Below are 12088 nucleotides of genomic sequence, written 5' to 3'. Positions count from 1 at the left end.
CCCGATTTTGTTGAAGGGACACTGACACGATTTTCACAATCTTGTACAAACATGCTGAGTCCTTACAGTAGGCCCTTTTAATCATTAAGTGACACATTTCAATGCTCCGTGTAAAGCATGTAATTTGTTATAAAGTTTTTAAAATGTCCATTGCTACCCATCGCAGTGGCACCACTCCCTTAAGTTTTCAGCCACCCCATCATCGCCACATAGCGGACACTTGTGACATCAGCCGGGCAAGCTATTTGATTGGCTACTCACATTGTGTCGTCAATATTTTTTCCAACTTTATGGTGAACAAAAATGTTGGTTAATTTGTTTCTACTAATAAGAAGGTAACAGAAAGAGAATACACCATGACAATTATGTATAACATGTTTTACACTTGGTTACAGCAATATTAGCTGTGTGTTTGGCTGGTTGAGCTCTGTGCCACCAGGTGGCTGCACTGTGACGGCCGCTCACGTTTAAGCCTCTGCCCATCCATCAAAACGCCCAGCTCTCCTGCATTTACCGGAAACGCTTGGTGCTGCAACAGAATGCTCACAATGCATGCTGCTTGGGTATTTCTCGCTGGGAATCAACGGCCAGGTGGCTAGCGGAAAGGTTTGAGAGGCTTCACGTGCTAGCACCAAGACACCAGAAGTAGACGACATCATGTCACTTCATGACGCAGAGCCAGCGAAAGCGGAGCTTAGCCCTGATCACTCGGCAAATGAATTGATAAAAAACATGGCTAGGAAGAAGGGTAACTTGTAATTGTCCATAGCTCTCTTAATATGAAATGCTTCACTTAAATTGTGGCGCGAATGTTTTGCTGTAGCTGTACCCTATGTGTCTACAAGAGTATTCTAAATGGCTTAAAGGATCCTTTAAATGCTGGAGGTGCAGTTCAGACAAAGCATAACAAAGTTGTACTTGCACAAGAAAACTTTGTTGGATTGCAGATTTTGTTACTTGAAGCTACCATGCTTCAGCAGGAAAAATCATTTCGCATGTTTCTAGAACAATCCTAATGGATAGCATCCTTCTGTAAGCATATAAAAAAACTAATTTTTATGGAATCAAAAGCACTGCCGCATAGTGTAGAGATTGTGCTGAGAGCAAAGCTTCCTTGCAGACAGTGCCGACTGCTAACGGTCACCATCACATGATGCCATGTCTTATTCATCACCATCATTATGTTTTACCAATGCTCTTAAAAGACTAAAGAGCATTTCAGCTTCCACATGAAAGCCTTGTTCACTTGGTTTTCAATCCTTCTAGTTTAGTGAACAAGGTTTTCATGTGGAAGCCGAAATGGCCTAACTCTTTAACCACACCACCACTTTAGTTGGCATTCTGCTTTATTTTTCTTTTATACATAGTGTTCAATGGAACTAAATAAGGCAGTGAAAAAAAGTTTGTGTCATGGTTTGACTGTACAGCAGAGTGCAGTAAAACCTCGTTTATATGTAGTTGGCTGGCAATGTGGCTCAGGTATGCGCTAAGCATTGTACTAATTAACCAACAATGGCAAATGAGCAACTATAGACTTACCAGCCAAAAAAACATGTTAGTTCTCACTCAGACACACGCTGACAAGTTTTATTTGCAAGCAGGCAGCAATAGACCTGTGATTTTCACTTGCTGCCGTAGCGGCCTTGCAGCAACGACGGCATCGTCAAACTCGGCAAGGCCTCGAGCCATTTTCTCCATCAGTCCCCACTTCTCTGCGAATGCCCTCATGACGATCAACACACTAGCTACATCGGATGCAGAAGTGCCATCATCTACGTCGTCATCCATGATGACAATGATGTGGAAGTGCTAAAAGCTATGGGAGCAGGAAACATGTCATGGCTACCATGTTTTGATGCCACTATGAGTGGCGACTACAGTCTGGGAAAGGTCTGTGTGCCACAATTTCACTATCTATGGTCTGCGTGCACAACATTCGCCGATGCCACGCTTGTAAATGCCTAAAAGTGAAGTAAATACCGTGCACTAACCCATTGGCATGCACTAAGCAATTAAGTCTTAAGCGGTCAGCCAATACGGTAGGTTCAATGGTGACAGGGCAGAATTCATTCAAAATATATTTAAACTTGGATTACTGATTAAGCGGGTACATATTAACGAGGTTTTACTGTACACTGTGCTTAGTTATTCTGTTGGAGAGGGAGGTAGCTCCTTCAAGATGAGGGTATATAAGGGGAACTAAAGGCAGCTATTTCTTTTGGTGATTTAACCACTGGAGGTGTAGAAAATGTTTGCCAGTTTTGCTCAAAGAGCAAACATTAAAAATGATAGCAAGGCGTAGCATTGCGCTGGAACTTCTTGGATGAAAGCTTACTGTCCATTCCACAGCTCCACAGCAGAAACGGCAGTGTTTGTGCACACAACGCTCAAACCAGCAGTGGAATTTGGAATGCTTAACTGGCTCTGCTGAAGATGCTGATTGAGATGAGTGCGATGGTGTGTCTACTTGGCTTTGTCGTCTTTTGCAGCCAGACAGTGCTCCAGGTCTCCTTTTTCCCCCGCATCTCCTCACCTCCTCCTTTTTTCCTCCACATCTCGTTGGTTTGGAATGATGTCAATGCCTCTTCCAAACTTCGACGAGAAGCTTTACGCTCTCTACTTTCTACCTCGCATTCCTTCCTTTATTGGCTATATACGACAAAATTTTGCCTGCGAGGTAGCCAAACAAATGCTCTCACATGTCATATGAGAAAATGAATCTTGCAGGGTAGCAGAAATCACTTCCTGACATAGGCAACGAAGATGGCAATTCCAAAAGACAACATTGCCGGTTTAGGCAGGGTGGCCAGATGAAAGGACAGTAAGCATACAGCCATCTGAAAATAAGCCTGAATGAATGCTGTCATGTTCAAGAATAAGTTCAAGAAAAATTCATCTTTAAAGCCCCATGGAAATGCATGCATCTGTTACCTCATTTTAATAAAGTAAAACTACCCTACTAAAGGGATACTAAAGTGAACCAATACCTGTCCACATTAGCTGCATAGAAAGTTGACATGTGCAGTTTGCTGCAGAGAGGATGTGGCTGTGAACTAGGGTTCTCCCCAGAAATTTTCGAGGGATGGTCATCTAGGGACCAGGAGGGTGGAGGTTATGCAACTAATCGTCTCTTTCTCTCTCTCTCTCTCTCTCTCTCTTTTGGTTCTCCGCACAACCTTCCGCCATTTTGAATTGTAGTCACCAATTTTGTACTTTGTATGCATTAACTAAACTAACACAAGCCTGCAAAGCATCCTACCGCAATCACCAAACTTCGCCTGGACGAAGTAATGCACAGCTCTCTGCTGTGAGAATGCACGCAAAACAAGTGCCAGCGACTCAAATCTGCACCTATAGGAGCACTTTCGTTTCCAAGTGGCAGCAGTAATGAATGCCGAGACTAATTTTTTTACACTTTTCTTGCACTCCTCTTGCTTTTGTCTTTGCATGACAAAATTCAACACTGCAGCTATCTGAAGCTCAGATCCCTCTTCTTTACGATGGTTCCAATATGGCAGCATTGCATTAAAGGAAAGTTGAACAGCGCACAATGCAGTGACCTCCCGACACCTGATTTTCTAGCCAATTTTTGTCGACAGAAATTTGTTTTTCTCAATTCTACATCACTTTTCTTTCTCATATTTCCCCATGTGATAAAGAAACTACCGAGACTCGCACGAAAAACAATTGGAAATTTCGGCTGGTTGACCAGTGCAGTGGGTGGTAAACTGGAGCTGTGGGCCACATTTTCACCACCACCCACCATTGGGAGTACCCTGCTGTGGACTATATATTTGTGGCAGCCACACAACAATGTAGCCAATCAGCATTGGTTGCCATAGCTACGCTGCGACTGTCGCCAGGTCGCATTGCCAGCGCTAACTGATCAATCTACAATGCATCACTGATTAAGGAGTATGAAAATTGCGAGGGACCTCACCAACTTGTGCAAGACTTGACCATGTCATGTCAGGTGGTGGCAATGCTTTAATAAAGTTTGGCCTCCTCTCGCACTCCACTGGAGGCTGGTACACTGCTGCGGCATTTTTGCCACCAGTGCAGCATGGCAGATTCTTTCGTTGTCTGGCAGGCATGTATCATGTGCCTTAGTGTGCATGCTGCAGCGTGCTCTCTGCATACATAAAGGTACAGCCACACTATTACAAAAATGTGTACAAAGCTGATCACATTGAAAAGGGCCTCTTCAATTACGGCATTCGGGAAGCCTGCTAGCTCCCAGATATGACACCAAGCAAGTTAAGGGGAAAATCTGATGGTCACTTTTGCTGGGAACCTGAGGCAACCAAATCTGTTTGGGGTGGAAGGTAGTGGTTGCTTGGCTGGCAGCAGCATTGTGTGCTCAAAAGCATGCCCCTTTGAACTCTCACTGTAACGTCACTCTTTGCCTTGCTAGCTACGCTAGCCTTGCTTTCCGAGTGCAGTGAGAAGGCTACACAGGCATTCATCTGAATTTTTAGCTCTTTTCATGGCATATATAAGTGTAATTCTTCGCAGAAACTATCAACACGCAATCTACACACTGCATTTAGCTGGTTATAATACCCAAACCTGGTGAGTGGCCCTTTAAATTTTCTGCACTGCCCTCGTGACATCATAGGTTTTGACAGTGTCTGTTTTTTAACTAATATAGTTAATAATTTATGGATAAACAAAGACTCATTGTCTTCTAAAGGAACCACACTCAACCTAGCACTTTATAAACTTTCTCTGCACAAAAACAGCCCTAACATGCAAAAGTATGTTGAACTCCAGGACGTCATTCTACAAGGGTTGTCCATAAAATAAGGTTCCCAATGATTTTTCACAATGAAAAAGATGTTTATTGGCATTGAATAATACATTTTTGGAAAGCTTAGACTTTCCCCTATTTTTCTACATCAGCGCTGTTGAGATCAATGCATCTTCTTTATGCCTGAATCGTAAAACTTTCCCACCGTGCCATGAAGGTTGCTTAAGACCTCTTTTTCAGCTCCTCTCCAGTTCTGAAATGCGTCCCACCCAGGTGTTCCTTCAATTCAGAGATGAAATGGTAGTCACGTGGGGTTATGTCTGGGCTTTGGGGCGAGTGTATGACAGTATCCCATCCAAATTTGTTGATGAGATCGCTTGTTACAAGGGTTTGTTACATGACAAGCTGTGCGGACGAGCGTTGTCCTGATGGAAACTCATTCCTTTCGTGAGCATGCCTCTCCTTTTGTGTTGAATCACGCGGCGAAGGTTCTGCAACGTCTCACAGTAGCGGTCCACATTGGTTGTTGTACCAGCAGGCATGAATTCGCACAACAATAACCCCTTCCTGTCCCAAAAGACGCTCGCCATAACTCTGCTGGCAGGTAGTGTTTGTTTGAACTCCCACAGCTTCGGCGACTCTGGATGTTTCCACTGACAGGATTGTTGTTTCGTTTCCGGTGTCGTGTAGTATACCCACGTCTCGTCTCCAGTGACAATAGAGTCCAAGAATTCCTCATCATCGGTTTCGTAGGCCTGAAGAAATTCACGGGCCGCTTCAACACGTTGTCGTTTGTGGTCTTCTGTAAGCATTCTTGGGACCTACCTTGCACAAACCTTGCACACCCTAAATGGTCTGTCAAAATTTTCTCAATGCAGTGCTTGCTGACATCGGGGATCATCTCACAGAGCTCCCGAACTGTCACCCTTCGATCTTTCAGCATTGTTCCTTCCACTTTGGCAATCATTTTGTCCAAAACCGATGGCTGTCTAGAATGCTGTTCGTCATGGACGTCTGCACGTCCATCTTTGAATTCTCTGCACGATTTGCGCATGTGTTGTATGCTCATACACTTTTCCCCTTAGACTTCACACAGTTGGAATTGAATGTCCACCGGCGCAGTTTTTTTTCGCACACAAAAAACGAATCACTGTGTAATTCGCACCTGGCAGGAGAAGCAAGTGTGAGCTCCATCTCTAATGGCTGCCAAGCCAAGACTGAGCATCGCAGACAGCTCGCTGTGGTGAGGACTGGGAGGGGGGAACCAAACCATGCGTCAGTGTCGCCGGATCCCATGTAACAGCATTCCTCGTGACTGCAACTCCTTGGGAACCTTATTTTACGGACAACCCTTGTAACATATTGTCACTCCAGTTCAGATGCGAAAATTCAGTAAGAGAAACTTAGCCCTTTGTTTTCTGTCATCATAATTTTTGTCAAATAAATGCTGACAGTTGAAAGAATTCTTCATGAAGTTTCAAACTGATTTAATGTTGCTCTTTAGTGGGTCTATTTCACATACTTCAAGCTACACACATCGCATGCCATACTCTGGTTGGCAGTTTATATTTCGACCCATTGCATGAAGACTGCATTACTTTTTATGGAAGAATGAGAAATTGCACAGGACATGATGACAACAATCAACAATAGATCAGCAAGCAAATTAAACATTTTTACCAGGTATCTTGAAGTGCGTGATGACAAAATTGTCAATGGTTGCAAGATTCTGCGCAAGATTCTGCATCATCCTTTTGCAGCAGATCATGCACAAATGACAGAAACCAAGCTGTTCACTCATTTGGTATGATTGCTCCTCTTTGTTGCAAGGAAAACTAGTCATCAATCGATTTTTTTCGACTGTGAGCAGCGACTACCAAATTGGCAGAAAAATTGAACAGTGCACAAAAGATTTTTGACTAAAAGGAGTTATACTGTGATTGATTCTGCCCGTGCAATGTAGTACAATGTTGCGTGGTTTTCCATTTCAAATTCACACAAATTACACAATGTCTAAGGTCTGAAGGACATCATTATCATGCAAATTCTATGATATGGCGACCTACATCAATCAAGCAGTGTCTTGACTGGTTTGCTGGCAGACCATACCAAAAGCTTTATAGCCACATGCAATATTTCTTTTTCTGTTCCGTCATCTTGGCAAACTGCTAAGTATTGAAACATGAGCACGAATGTGATTGCGGTGTAACTAAGCTCTATATCTGCTCCTAGCTCAAAAACTAAGCCTCTGTGAATGAATCACACCGGTGCAGTCCTCACTAGTAAATGTTGCCTGTAATGTTTTGTTATGTTAGCATTTCAAGAGAGCTTGATTGTAAAGGTCTCGGTATAGTATACATGGAAATGTTTAAAAATAAATGAGATCTTTGCAAACAAACCTGGCTGTCTATTCTTGAAAGTTGTATATTCTAGCCACCAGTATTGTTTTTAATTAATTATATTATATAATACTGGACTTTCCGGACTATAGGTCACAGTTTTGTTCTTTCAAAAAATGTTTCTCGGTGCGTCTTATACAGTTAAACTTATGCTGTTAAACTTCTACTATATGCCTAAACCATGCACGCTGGCATGACCAATATAAGGGTTTTTTTTCCCGAGCATGCCACACTGCAGAACCAATGCAAATGATGTTCCTATATAAACGTTATTTAGAGGCCCACGACGGTGACCCAGCTGGCCAAAGTAGCTGAACTTTTTGACTGCGTCAGGGGATGAGGCCATCAATGGCTTCGAATGAAATGCAATAAGTGTTGGTCGAAGTTTTTTGTGCTAGAATTTGTGGCTAGTGTAAAATGCCGTGCATTGCAAAAGTGTGCATGATCACATTTCACCATGCTAATTGAGTTAAAATAGGTGCGTTATACACCGGTGCGACTTAGGTACTAATTTTTTCTTCAAAACTTGCTGTAAGTGAGGGGTGGGACTTATACAAAGGTGCAACTTATAGTCTGAAATATATGGTAACTAAATCAACTTAGTGCTTGAAGTGTCACATAGAAAGTTATTGGTAGTAGTATTGAGAAACTCCTCTTTCTGCCAAGTTATGTGTTGCATGAATTGGGACAACAGGGAGCAACAAAGATAGTCTACAGCTTTTAATATGCTTATCTACAGCATGTACTAGAGACTTGTTGTCTATTAACAAAATAAGCCTGAGGGTGAACTTCCCTTCTAGTATTCCACAGGTTTGTTGACTGCATCCTAGTTGAGCCTCAGGTTTGCCATCCAATTTTTTTTTCTTTGCTTAGTTTCATGGTCCAGTCATCGTGAAGCCTGTTTTCAGTAGCATGAATTCATGCTCATTACTGCACAACACAGTGTTGGGTGATATTCTTCAGACTTGTCGTGCTTATTGCACAAATGTAAACACTATCCATGAATAAAGTTTTTCATTTTTAACATACTGCATGACACAGGGCTATAGCAAGACAGGATGATGTACACAGCCGCAAGCAAAAAATGTACATGGCACTCAAATTTATTTTTAATACTTTTCCAACATATTTCAGTATGGAAAAGCTTAATTAACTGCGACACAGCGCAAGCCCTTTACCTGAAGTAACTCCAAGAGGGGAAAAATGTAAACATATTTTCCACTCAACCATATCAGCTACTGCTTGGCTTTGTATAGCTCAGTATATGGGCTTTATCGCAAGGGGCTTTATCATGTGCTTCACACAAACTATATCACTTTTTTTACTGCCACAGCTTCGTTTTATTCAATTCAAGCTCTTGAAGGCACTTTCGATTTCTTGCATGAAAGTTGAAGAACAGCTCAGAGAAAAAATTTTAATTAAATAATTGGCAGCACCCATTGTGTTGATTGGTGCTTCGCAGTAAACATGAAAAATGGCCAGAGTTTCACTCAATTGAAGTAAAGTAAAATTGAAGTCTTGAGTGAAATTGTAGGTTCACAGCTGCATGTGAAAGAATAAAATTTTGCTTATGTGTTTGTGGCAGCATTGTCTAATGCCTAGGTGCATTATTTACCATGTTCAAAATGTGTTGCAGGGCCCCTTTAAGTAAATTTAAGTAAAAAAATTTGTTACTTGCATGTCGTGAGCCATGAAAATATGGATTCCAAACTTCAAATTCATTTATGCTACATGATTGGAACAATCATTTTGCAGAGAGGGCTTCTAAAATCCTGATGGTAGTTCATGTTTTGAAAAATAACAGCGCTAAACAGACAAGGACATAGGCAAAGAAGAACACAACACTGGCGCAACCATAAGGTGTCAGTAGTCTCGTGCTAAGTCTTTTTAAGTTACTTATTGAATGATCTGGTAATTATATCTGAAATTTATTTTAAAAACGAATAACGGCTTGTGTATAAAGTCTGATCCAAAGATCCCTGTAAATGAGATCCTTATTTTTGAAAGTTAATGCAGAGGTAGGTGTTAGTGCAGGCATCTTGGCCTGCCATTTGAAGTGCCAAAACAGCGCAACACTTGTTGCTGCAGCTCGCTACACTCTCCGGCTGGCCCGTGAACATGGCAGATGATCGTATGGCAGCAGCTAAATGACCACGGGTTTCGTGTAAGGCTTATGGCATCATGCCTTTTGATTCTGTTTTTTGTCCGTTTGTGGCTGTTGTAAATTGGTACGATGCACAGATTGACTTGTTTAATTGCCATTTCTTAAGTTTTGCAGAAAAAGCCAAATGCTTGCTAAATCTATGTTTGCAAATTTGCAAAGTGGTTGCTGTAAATTAGCATCAGGTACTCCAAGCCTTTATTGTCATGTTGCAGTGCCTTGAAGGCCGCAAAGAAAAACAATGCCCTAAGTCAGTTCAGAATCTCTGCATTGCAGTGTAACATATGCAGGTGAGAAACTTCAAGGAAGGCCCTAATTGTATGAGCCTTCAGTAAACCAGATATTATGTGGCAAAATTTTAGTCTGTTGAAGCCCACAAAAGTTCATTAAAGGAAAGTGGTGCTTTGTACCTAATATCAGAAATGTGGGAAAGGAGGCACAAATGTAGGCAGTGCCGTGTAGTGTGTCATCTTGTTCTTTGTCCCAAGTTTAGCACTGTTTTCATTGAAATATATACCAACTAGCTCACCAACTTGCATTATTGCAGGTGTGTTCAGCCATTCTTTGTCATATATGGATAGTTAATACTTAATACTCCAATGCTCCTATCCTTTCGTACATAGTTGCTTATTACATTGATTTCATCATCTGAAGCTTAGTGCATTTGATTTCTGTGAGTAATAGAGTATGTTAATCGACACAGTGTGCTGCATTGATAGTGAATGCAAATTAAATGTAGCATTAGTGATAAGTAGCTAGATTTTCCGTCCACAAAAGAAAACAAAAAGAGGAAGGCAAGTAGAGCAACAGGTCAGAGGTAGTGTTCAGTAATGTAAGTATATGGCCATTCAGTATCAGTGCTTTTTTTTTTGTATTCTTGTGCTGAATGCAACCTAGGAAAATTCAGCATGTGGTGCATCTGTACTGGCACACATAAATATCAATCTATTTTTGCCAGGGCATGAGAGTACTGTGCAGTGGCGTAGCTAGGTCGTCTGGCACCCGGGGCCCTTAGCTCTTCTGTCACCTCCCCCCCCCGGGTGTAGTCGAGGTAGGCGAGGATATCGACAATTTTCAGGTGTCTTCAGACGTATACGACGCCCCCCTCCCCCTACTGGCCCCGTGCACCCGGGGCCCACGGCCCCCCACCTCCGCCCCCCGTTGCTACGCCACTGGCACTGTGGTTTTCTCTGCCCTCTCAACATAACTTGGCCATGAAAAGTCGTGTGTGTACACGCTGCCCGGATATTAAAGTATCACTTCCCCTTAATTTGGGATCAAACAGCAATTCTCGTAAATGTGAAAGTCAGAACCTCGCTCACTGTCATTTGCTGTATCTTGTTGGAGAACTCATTCATGGAACTTTTATTCTGCACAGAAACAAGGAAAATTACTGGCTTTAAATGGAAATTTGATGTTCCCTGTTACCTCTACCCAGTCTGTATATTTGTTGCTTACAATGGTAATCTAATGGGACAAACTTTAATGGCTATAGTTCCAATTCTGTATTCAAGACAAACAGCAGGACCACACCCATGGTGACATGTCCCACCTACACTGTAATGTCAGAGTGCTTTACATTGGGGCACGGGTCTCAAACTTCAGCCAGCTTCAAGACCACATACCTAATACATGGGCGCCTGGAGCTGCACTGTGACTTATTGGGGGAATGAGAATATTAATAAAGCTTTGGCCTGAATTTTCACTGTTTATTCGCTAACAAACTTGATCTTTGCTGAGTAAAAAGCAGTACTACCCCCTGACTGGAGTGGTCACTGTGCAACAATCATGCTCCTTGCCAATTCATGGCTTTGAACACCCTGGAGTGGAGGAGTGTTGCTAAAGTAAAGGAACTACTTTATTCAAGGAGGTGATGCTACCCTTAGTGGAGATGAGAAAATTTGAGTCGAGGCGCTTTAGTGAATACTGAGAGCAAATTCTTGAGGTAATGAAAATGACTATAGACAACATATAGAAAATTCTCAATAGAAGCAGTGGAACCTCTATGAAGGAATGGGGTACAGTGCTGCGATTCATTGGAAAGCTCTTTAAACAGTATCCAATAGCAGGACTATCCTCTAAAGCACGTCTTCTAAGTCAACAAATATTGAAGATAAGTCATATGCATTTTAGGAACATTCCACGCTACATCATTTGTAAATTTACAATAATAAAAGAAGCTGTTGCTTACACAGTAAATGCAGTGCCATGACTCATAAAAGCATAAAATACATCTTGCAAATAAATATATTCAGTTTATGGGGAACCCAAAACTGGTAAATTATGTCTAGTATGAACGAATTCTGGCAGACCACCTTTCACATGTGCTTATGGTGCCTGTCCTAGGTGAGAGGTGCAATGTACACATTTCATGTGCAGGTATGTTTTTAATTGTTTCTTTCCACAGAAAGAAGACGACAAAGCTCATCTAGGAGTGGTCGTCTGTGGAACATTCCCAGAAACTGCAAGCACAAAGGTTCAGCACAGAATTGTTTCTCATCTCAACAACGTTCATTAAAAAAAACATCACCTCAGTTTCAGTGTGCCTGTTTCATTCACTGTTACATCACTGCAGTGAAATGGATGAATAAATGCATGCAAGTATCTTTATAGTCTAGCGTAAGGGGGGAGGCTACCCTGGAAACCGAACTTTTTTTTTTTAGATATGCGGTTCAAACTTTCAGGGTACGTTCACACCACCAAACTATGAGGAAATGCAAAGTTTCATGAGACTGTTTATTAAACTAGATGGTTCATGTGTATGCCTGAGGAAGAGCC

At 41.9% G+C, this 12088-nt stretch overlaps 1 protein-coding gene across 3 annotated transcripts in view; it reads left to right on the top strand.

Annotated features, from left to right (window-relative positions):
* Window positions 1-11844, top strand: part of Cdc2rk (cyclin-dependent kinase 10) — a 78976-nt gene extending 67132 nt beyond the window's left edge. Inside the window, exons 15-16 of one of the 3 annotated variants that reach the window (XM_075704460.1) lie at window positions 9238-9313; window positions 11718-11844. In XM_075704460.1, coding sequence (XP_075560575.1) covers window positions 9238-9265 — 28 coding nt within the window. In that variant the 3' untranslated portion in view covers window positions 9266-9313; window positions 11718-11844. Of the gene's footprint in view, window positions 1-1638; window positions 9314-11717 lie in introns of those variants that run through there. The other 2 variants (XM_075704463.1, XM_075704452.1) reach the window with 2 other exon arrangements.
* Window positions 11845-12088: the final 244 nt, after the last annotated feature.

Source organism: Dermacentor variabilis, chromosome 1 (assembly GCF_050947875.1).
Source record: "Dermacentor variabilis isolate Ectoservices chromosome 1, ASM5094787v1, whole genome shotgun sequence".
Taxonomy (NCBI): domain Eukaryota; kingdom Metazoa; phylum Arthropoda; class Arachnida; order Ixodida; family Ixodidae; genus Dermacentor; species Dermacentor variabilis.
Note: the sequence above shows the minus strand (reverse complement) of the source record. Positions and strands in the feature narration are given on the sequence as shown.